General features: G+C 37.8%; 3 protein-coding genes across 3 annotated transcripts; 2 read left to right on the top strand and 1 right to left on the bottom strand.

The window, feature by feature from the left end:
• LOC104782108 (transcription factor RAX2-like) lies at positions 1-1,719 on the bottom strand. Its single transcript, XM_010506935.2, has 3 exons — positions 1,384-1,719; positions 1,116-1,245; positions 1-689 (listed from the first exon to the last, which is right to left on the bottom strand). The coding sequence occupies exons 1-3, from the start codon at positions 1,517-1,519 to the stop codon at positions 86-88; spliced, it is 870 nt and encodes a 289-aa protein (XP_010505237.1). The 5' UTR covers positions 1,520-1,719; the 3' UTR covers positions 1-85.
• LOC104782107 lies at positions 5,215-6,924 on the top strand. The gene is made up of 6 exons (XM_010506934.2): positions 5,215-5,605; positions 5,790-5,887; positions 6,054-6,125; positions 6,215-6,339; positions 6,502-6,574; positions 6,671-6,924. Exons 1-6 carry the CDS (start codon positions 5,302-5,304, stop codon positions 6,773-6,775), a joined length of 777 nt encoding a protein of 258 aa, XP_010505236.1. The 5' UTR covers positions 5,215-5,301; the 3' UTR covers positions 6,776-6,924.
• LOC104782106 (S-adenosylmethionine synthase 3) lies at positions 7,472-9,220 on the top strand. Its single transcript, XM_010506932.1, has 2 exons — positions 7,472-7,667; positions 7,916-9,220. The coding sequence occupies exon 2, from the start codon at positions 7,918-7,920 to the stop codon at positions 9,088-9,090; it is 1,173 nt and encodes a 390-aa protein (XP_010505234.1). The 5' UTR covers positions 7,472-7,667; positions 7,916-7,917; the 3' UTR covers positions 9,091-9,220.

Below are 9,220 nucleotides of genomic sequence, written 5' to 3'. Positions count from 1 at the left end.
TTTGAACAAGCTTTAATAATTCATGTTCAGTTTTGAGAAAGAAAGAGAGAGAATATGGGGGTTGAATCAAAGTTGGTAAGAGAGATCAATAGTACAACATGAACTTATCCTCTGTCTTGTTTTCATCAAACCACAAGCTATTGCTACTACTAGTACAGCTACTACTTATTAATTGCTTGATCTCCTCCATTCCATAATCTTCAATTACTGCCGAGCTCATTGATCTCTCATCCTCTTCATGATGATGATGATCACGATGTTCCATCTTCACTCTTGTTACTGTACTTGTTGTACTCGACCCACTTCTTACATCACTCAACAACATTATTCCCTTGTTTGTACTTTGCTCCTGGCTGTCTTCTTGATGGCTCATTATGAAATTGTTTCCGTTTGGAGAATTTACCAAAGTGCCCATGTCTTCTTGATATAATAGTTGTTGTTGGCCCATCATTGTCATCATCATCCCCTGATGAGGTGTGAGAAGTTGGTTTGTTGATATTGATGGGTTATACGGAAGAAGAGTATTGATCATATTGTAATGTGATGGTGATGATGGTGTAGCACTGGCTAAGTGGTGATTTGGAGGAGGAGCCATGGTGGCAATGAGCTTCTTCTTGAGCTTAGTGTTCCAATAGTTCTTGATGTCATTATCAGTCCTACCATGTAAGTGAGCTGCTATTACTGACCACCTGCATTTTCAATAATTAACTCCTTTATGTAACCACAATAACCTAAAGAAAATTAATTTTGTAAGCTTAAATCTTCAATACTTTTCAAAGTGGATTTGCTTCACTTTTTTTCTTCTTTTTGGGCTAACTTATGAACTAAAGAATATACCCACAAAAGGAGGCAATTATACTGCACAAAAGGTGGGTATGTAAAAGCTATAATCATGAAATAAAGTATTTTTTAATTAAAGATAAGAAAAAAAACAATTGAGATTGAAGCTTCCTTGAAACATGCAAAGTCTCTTCTTTTTCGATACCCATTTTCTTCATTTCATTCCCATGATTTAAACAAGAGTAATATTTACCAATCTTTAAGATTATTATATCTATGAAGGCCTTAGATTATTAATGCTGGAAAATAATTATTTATTTTAAGACTTGCTTAACCTGCTTCCGATGGAGGCATAGAGGCTGTAGATAATATTGTCTTCTTCCTCAGTGAAATCTCCATGTCTTATGTTTGGTCTTAAGTAGTTCAACCATCTCAGTCTGCAACTCTTCCCACATCTCCTTAAACCTTTATAACACCATATTATTTATGATATTAAAAAAAAAAATCAACCAAGACCCAAGACACCCACCAAAGGTTAAAAATCCAAGAAAACACACAAAATAAATAAAAAAAATCCAAGAATCATGAGAGATGTGAAAATACCAGCTTTGTGAGGGAGAGAAATCCAGTTTCCACCAGTGCCTTGTTTCTCTATGTAGTCTTTAAGCTTCGCATCTTCTTCCGGAGACCATGGACCTCTCTTCACATTTGCCTTGTCACAACATGGAGCCCTACCCATCTCTCTCTTTCTCTCTCTCTCTCTCTATGTGTGTTTTTATTGAGTGATCTTTGTTTTGTGTTTTGAAAGAGAAGAAGAGAAAGAAAAAGTGTTCTCTGGTTCTGTAATTATCAAAGATAAAGACATCTATTTATTGCTCTATGTATTGGAAACGCCCAAGTCAATGAAAACCTATATTTTTATTTTCTTTCCATAATGCTTTTTTCTTTTCTCCCATGTGGATTGCCTTCATTATTATAATATGTATGTAGAGAAGGAGAGAGAGAGGGGAAAATAGTGTAAATAAAAAATATAGATGTGTTTTTGGTCACCAAAGCAAAACAAGAACAGCTGGTCTAAGTTGTGAATAGTGGAGAAATTAAAAAGAACAAAACAATTTCTTTAGAAAAAAAATTTAATAAATAGTAGTACCAATTAATTAAGTGCTTTAATGCTCTTTCATTTTAAGAAATTGGAGAAATGGTTTGCAGGAAGAAAACAAATTGGACAAATGGTTTGCAGGAAGAAAACAAATTGGACAAATGGTTAGAAGTTTTAATTCTATGATGTCTTATTACGATTGAACGTGCATGTTTGTCTCTTGAAGAGACCAAAAACAACCGTTTTATCGACCCATTTGACCGGTTTTGTGGGTCTTCATTGGATTAAACCAAATCGAACCAACCAAAAGTCAGAACCAACATGAAATATTAATTATATGGTATACAATACAAAACTGTACTGTGTGAAATAATAAACACGAAAAAATGGTGCATGGAAGCAAGAGTCAATTAGTCAAACATTTTATGGTGTTCTATTTTTCTTCGGACACTTACCAATAAAAAAAAAGGAAATAGTTTCATGGACAGCTCGAAGGTAAGCGATAAGAAAAGAAAAATGAAGAAAATAAAAGGAAAAGTTGATATTAAACCAAAAATTAGAGAAAGGGGTGAAAGTGATGTGTACTCATTTTCCAAAAAACCAAAGTGAAAGGTTTGACTAAGTCATTTCCCACAAGACATTGTCAAAGTGATTGATCCCGAGGCCACCACACATACATATATTCTTATGGGACGAATATGTGTATATCTATATAATAATACTAGTACTAACATAAGCATATTTATGTATACAATGGCAAAATAAATTTGAATGTTTATGGCGTAGCAGTTTAAGTTGGTAAGTTGGTGTGGCACTTTTCAAAACTATATTAAAGTGGGTTTCCAATGAAAAGTATATAGTACTAGTAGAACTTAGTAACACTCATTTCTTTATACTACAAGATAGATAACACTTAACAGTCTTCAGACCAGTAAACTAAACTCTAAGACAATCACATCCATTATCTTTATTGTAGCCGGGTTGCATACACTTCATATACGAAAAACATATAGCTAAACAGTGACAAATCGGATGTATGTGAGATTATTAAATGGAAACTTGTGGATTAATGTATCATGTATGTATGTTTCGTGTATGTAGGTCTACCTTGTTACAATTGCAGAATTTTGCATTTACACGTGAAATCACCTAGTAAAAAGTATTAATTTATTTTTGCATTTGTATAACTTTTTGACATATGTATGTTAGAGTATATACTCTAACAATGTATGTTATGTTTTCGTTTATTATTTACCACAAAAAAAATCATTTAAATATATCGTGTCATTATGCAAAAAAAAAACTAATATCTTATCATTTAATTTAAGTACTGTTACATTATGTAAAATAAAAGTTTTTTTTTTGACAACAAAGATACTAGATTAGTTCAAACAAACCAATACGAAGGTAGATTGTTAACATAGGTAATTAAATGCGTAACTGTGCGAGCGCGTCGCGTAAGATTATCCGCTTTACCATTCTGAGAATGCGGGACGTAGACTAATGAAAAGGAAGTAAACTCCTCTTTATCCGCCTGGATGTCCTCCTAGTAAGGTGTAAAAGCTGGCTACTCGGAAGGCGAAAACACCATTTTCACTAAGTTGGAGCAGTCGGTGAGGAAAACAACAGATTGGTTATCCGCTCCAATCATACATCGCATGGCCCAGACAAAGGCCTCAATCTCAGCATGGAGAGGGGTCAGACTAGGCGAAGGTTGGCAGCTCCCATAGTGGGGACGTCACCATAGGGCGACGTGGAGAACCACCCTCTTTCTGCATAACGGTCTGTTGCTTTCCAGGAACTATCGACAAAACAAATATAGCTCGCCAAAAAACTAGGAGCACTGAAGCCCCTGCTTCCCCGGGGAACAACCTCAATAGGAATAGCCGATGCGACCGTTAAATCCTCTGTTTGAGCCAAAGTCCATGCTTTTGCCTCATCCTCCGCTAGCCGCAAAATCGTTAAAAGATTGGAATTCAGAGTACTAAAAAGTTTATCATTATGCGCTTTCCATATATATAAAATAAAAGTTTATAACTGGTGAATTGCAACAAAATTTCTTATTGTTACATTTTTAAAATAATTAACGTATATAATTATTGAGGTGGAGTCCCTACATAAGAAAATATTTTTTAGTGACTTTATGAATTATACCGAGAGGTCAAAATCTATCGACCAATATTTTATGAAATACGCAAATCTAATAATTGATAAAGATGGTCTTTTATATAAACATACAATAATTGCATATGTGATATGTCGTAATTTCCCACTCAAATAGGAGCCTATCCGATCCTCTGAACGTAGACGTGTAATTGAAAAAATCGCCTTGAGACGACGTTAGACGACGTTAACTGCTTACGATTATGAATTATTGATAAGTACACTATATTATAATATACTAGTATTCGATACATACCTACTATATATTTAGAAGAATGAACAATTCTGCAACACATTACAGTGGAATCATTGTATCATACAGTGGCCAATAGTCCTGGGCAATCGGGTACCCAATCGGGTTTCGGTTCTACCTAATCGGGTTTCGGGTAAATCGGTATAATACCTATAGATCTCATTCGGTAATTTACAAAAAATTCGGTTCGATACGGTTAGTAACTAGCCGGGTTCGGAGCGGGTTTCTACTCCAATATAAAATCCGAAATAACCCAAAATTTTTCCAGGTTATAATCGGTTCGGTTATTTTCAGTAACCAAAGTACTCAAATAACCGACTAAAACCCGAGATAACTGATTAAAATTATAAATACCCATGTATATAACCAAAATAACCGATTAAACCATAGCCCATTCGGTAATTCTGCTTAATCCGGTACCGCTTTTATCGGTTCGGTTCGGTTCCGGTACGGTTCTTCGGTACCGGATATTATGCCCAGGACTAGCTTTAGTGGGTCAAGGTCTTATTAGACCTCTAGGTTAAACATATCTAAAACGGTGGCCCAATATACTTAAGTTACAACCCGAACCTGGACCGAAGTCCATTTTACCAAGGCCTCTTAGTCCATTCGGTAATTCTATTTAATCCAAACCCTACCCAATACCGCTTTTATCGGTTCGGTTCCGGTACGGTTCTTCGGTACCGGATATTATGCCCAGAGCTAGTGGCCAAGTTTACGTGTAAATGGTTGGTTTTGTGAAGAACAAACTGTCGAAAGACTCTAAACGAGGTAGAAGGTCTCAAAATTTTAGGCTCACTCTACGAGACACGTGAGAGTCACGTGGGGAATCGGAGCGTGTTGAGACCACGCGAAAAGAGTGCAAAAACGACCGCGTTTAAGATTAACGTCGTGTCTCTTTCTTCACCTTTTCTTTACTACTCTCATCAGACAAATCTCCTTCCCTACCACTTCCGCTCCTCACTTCACTTTACCGACACACACTAAGCTCTCTCTCTTCTTTCATATGGCTGCAATCACCGGATTCTCCGCTCTCTCTAGCCCTATTTCTTCTACTGCTCCATCGTTTCTTGCGTCGCGTTTACTTAATTCCACTCAGTGTCTCTCCAGATTCTCAAATCCGTCTCCCTTTCCCGCGCTCTCTAACTCTCGTCGGAGAAATATCCGGTTAATTACGGCGTGTTCTTCTTCGATTAATAACGTAGATGAAAAGGTTGAAGCAAAAGGTGGTGATGAGAATGAGATTAAAGAGACATTAGTGTTATCAGTCTCTCCTTTGCCTCTCCTCCTCGTTGCTTCTCTCCCTGGAGGTATAATATTAAACTTTAAATCTGAATAACGTAATCGCTCAATGTATACGATGTTAATTTAGGAGCTTTAAGTAACAATTAGTGAGAAGTAAGTAATGCAATTTGTGTGTTCATTAGTTGTATGAATCAAATTTGGCTCTGTGTCCAAGAATGTTGTGCTGAGCTTTATCTGTCTTTGTGGCAGCTGCAACTGTAAGATCTGTTATTGGACCTTTTGTGGAGATTGTACAATCCTTGAATCTACCTGACTGGCTTGTTCACTGGGGACATCCAGGGAACATGGTAATATATATTACTATACTGCTTCATAACCAATTCATGCTTCTTTTAATCTTATCCCTCATATGTGTGCAAGATTCCACAACAACATGTGTGCCAAAAACCAGTTTCTTTAGAAATTTGTCTTGTGTGTTTGATGGGTTTGGATATGTTACTTGTTTTCTATCAGGCAGTTGTTCTTTTTGCTATGGGTGGCTATGGAACATACTTAGGCTTCCGGATTCGTTATTCAGATGACATTGTAAGACTATTTTTAACCAAATAATCTGGTTATAATATTACAAGAACCATTGTTGTTTAAAGAGCGTTGTTTGTCCTTGAAAATGTCAGGAAGAGAAGGCAAAGGCAAAAGACCTGCACCCAAAGCTTTTAGCAGGAATGTTTTTCTTTTTCGCTCTTGGAGCAACTGGTGGTATCACATCCCTTCTTACCTCCGATAAACCCATCTTCGAAAGGTGTGTTCTTTTTTTTTTACATAGTAAACTCTTATTTACTGATTCCAAACTTGAACAAACAAAACACTGTTTTCATGGTAAACAAGAAGACCTCTTTTTAACTTAGTAATGAGATTTCAAATATGCGCGACACTGATATGGTTGCGGATTTGTGTAATGTAGCCCGCACGCTGTTACAGGATTCATTGGTCTTGGTCTCTTGACTATTCAAACAATCTTACCATCTTTGTTCAAGGTAATTAAAGTACAATGCCGGATTTTGCAATGTGAAAACCTTAGTCATTGATGTAGTTTCCAAGATCAAGAAACTAGTTGTTTCAAAAATGTGCAGGACAAACCTGAACTGAGGAACGTACACGGGATCCTTGGGAGTGGGATAATGACGCTTTTCCTCGTCCATGCTGCTTTCGGCCTTCAGCTCGGTCTCAGTTACTGACTGTTCTTTTACTGACCTCTTCTCATATGTTTTCTACTCTATAGCTGCAACCACAACAACACAATCATTTTTCTTTACTTTTGTATTCGTATAAAAGTGTTGTAATTTTAATAAAAAAAGATATATAGGCAAATTACTGAGAATTTTTATGTGTCTTGTTTATATATTAACACTTTTTTTTGTTATAAACTTGCAATTTATTAAAAATAATGATGATTTTTGTTAGCTTTTAGATTTTTATCTTTTGGGAAATTCACTTTTACAAATTTAAAAAGTAAAACAAGATCTACAAAAAATTAACGATCAAATCATCGTATAACTATTTTTTAAAACAAAAGTTAATAAGCAAATACCATTCACCAACCAACACCTAAATATGAAAAGTATAAAAAATATAAAAAGAACAAATTAACAAAAATATCTAAACCACTCCATGATTTGGCAAGCATGTTCCATGTGTGTTAACCCGAAGGATCCGGTTCGGGTTACGTTTACCGATGTCGATGTCCGGGTCGGATACTCTTATCTCACCAACCACACCCACACCTACGACAACGGGGTTGGTGAGATTACATAAGTTACCTAACATCTCACCGTTCATTCCTCCCTTACATTCGAGATCAACGGTTTTAAAACATCAGAACACAGTACACCAGAAAACACGTGATCAGAGCATCTCCAACAATATAAACCGAAGAGAAGTGAGAGAAGAGCGGGCAAACCAAACACAGAAGAACGAGTCGAACTCCCCCGAGTCACCCGCCGAGTTTTTCTCACTCGTTCTCTCAATATAAAATCTCTTCTCTCTTCTTCTCTCTCGCTTTCATTTTTCTCCAGATCTTGTATCCCAGAGAAGTCTCTCTCCCTCTCTACCTACTTCGTTTTTAATCAGGTTTGGTTCCTTCCTCTTTCCTTCGTTAGATCTGTAAGTTTTGATTTCTAGGTCTCGATTTGGAAATCCATGGTTTGTAGTGTTAGATCTGACGACTCGAAGCTGTTTGATTTGGTTTTTTTTTAGCTTAATTGTTCAAATCTGATCTGAATTTGGTGGATTTAATTGTGTCGGTGGAGCTATACAATTTTTTTTTTTTGGTTGGTAATACCAACTTGGTATTGATGATGAGTTGTGTGTATGTGTAGAAATGGAAACGTTCCTATTCACATCTGAATCCGTCAATGAGGGACACCCAGACAAGCTCTGTGACCAGGTTTCTGATGCTATCCTCGATGCTTGCTTAGAGCAAGACCCTGAGAGCAAAGTGGCGTGTGAGACATGTACCAAGACCAATATGGTGATGGTGTTTGGTGAGATCACAACATCTGCCAAAGTAGACTACGAGAAGATTGTTAGATCCACTTGTAGGGAAATTGGTTTCATCTCTGCTGATGTTGGTCTTGATGCTGACAAATGTAATGTCTTGGTTAACATTGAGCAACAGAGTCCTGACATTGCTCAGGGAGTTCATGGTCATTTGACCAAGAAGCCTGAAGATATTGGAGCTGGTGACCAGGGACATATGTTTGGGTATGCTACTGATGAGACACCTGAGCTTATGCCTTTGACTCATGTCCTAGCTACCAAGCTTGGTGCTAAGCTCACTGAAGTGAGGAAGAACAAGACTTGTCCTTGGTTGAGGCCTGATGGTAAGACTCAAGTCACAGTTGAGTACAAGAACGATGGTGGAGCTATGATTCCGATTAGAGTCCACACTGTTCTCATCTCAACCCAGCATGACGAAACTGTCACCAACGACGAGATTGCTGCTGACTTGAAGGAGCATGTCATCAAGCCGGTTATCCCTGCTAAGTACCTTGACGATAACACCATCTTTCACTTGAACCCATCTGGTCGTTTTGTCATTGGTGGGCCTCACGGTGATGCTGGACTCACAGGGAGGAAGATTATCATTGATACTTATGGTGGTTGGGGTGCTCATGGTGGAGGTGCCTTCTCAGGAAAGGACCCAACCAAGGTTGACAGAAGTGGTGCATATATCGTGAGGCAGGCTGCAAAGAGTGTGGTAGCAGCTGGACTCGCACGCCGTTGTATCGTGCAGGTATCATACGCCATTGGTGTCCCTGAACCACTCTCTGTGTTTGTTGACACCTACAAGACCGGGACCATCCCAGACAAGGATATCCTTGTGTTGATCAAGGAAGCGTTCGACTTCAGGCCAGGAATGATGGCCATTAACCTCGACTTGAAGAGGGGAGGTAACTTCCGGTTCCAGAAAACCGCTGCCTATGGCCATTTTGGACGTGACGACCCTGACTTCACTTGGGAGGTGGTTAAGCCGCTCAAGCCAAAGGCTTAAAAGGTAACAAAAAGCTGGCAGTTGCAAGAACTGAGTTGAGACACTCCCCAACTACTGGGAACTTATCACTATACCATTATTATTGCAAAAGACTTGAATAAAGAAGCATTCACATTTGTTTTCGCAAGCA

This window comes from Camelina sativa, chromosome 4 (assembly GCF_000633955.1).
Source record: "Camelina sativa cultivar DH55 chromosome 4, Cs, whole genome shotgun sequence".
NCBI lineage: Eukaryota > Viridiplantae > Streptophyta > Magnoliopsida > Brassicales > Brassicaceae > Camelina > Camelina sativa.
The sequence above is the reverse complement of the archived record's forward strand: the minus strand, read 5'-3'. Positions and strand labels throughout refer to the sequence as shown.

What these genes read in the sequence shown, in the direction of transcription:
- LOC104782108 (XM_010506935.2), bottom strand. Translation starts at nt 1,519, where the DNA reads ATGGGTAGGGCTCCATGTTGTGACAAGGCAAATGTGAAGAGAGGTCCA. An exon ending in TTCTCTCCCTCACAAAGCTG is followed by an intron (nt 1,246 to 1,383) that starts GTATTTTCACAT and finishes GGTGTTATAAAG; the next exon opens with GTTTAAGGAGATGTGGGAAG. An exon ending in TATGCCTCCATCGGAAGCAG is followed by an intron (nt 690 to 1,115) that starts GTTAAGCAAGTC and finishes TTGAAAATGCAG; the next exon opens with GTGGTCAGTAATAGCAGCTC.
- LOC104782107 (XM_010506934.2), top strand. Translation starts at nt 5,302, where the DNA reads ATGGCTGCAATCACCGGATTCTCCGCTCTCTCTAGCCCTATTTCTTCT. An exon ending in TTCGTTATTCAGATGACATT is followed by an intron (nt 6,126 to 6,214) that starts GTAAGACTATTT and finishes TGAAAATGTCAG; the next exon opens with GAAGAGAAGGCAAAGGCAAA. An exon ending in TCTTACCATCTTTGTTCAAG is followed by an intron (nt 6,575 to 6,670) that starts GTAATTAAAGTA and finishes AAAAATGTGCAG; the next exon opens with GACAAACCTGAACTGAGGAA.
- LOC104782106 (XM_010506932.1), top strand. Translation starts at nt 7,918, where the DNA reads ATGGAAACGTTCCTATTCACATCTGAATCCGTCAATGAGGGACACCCA.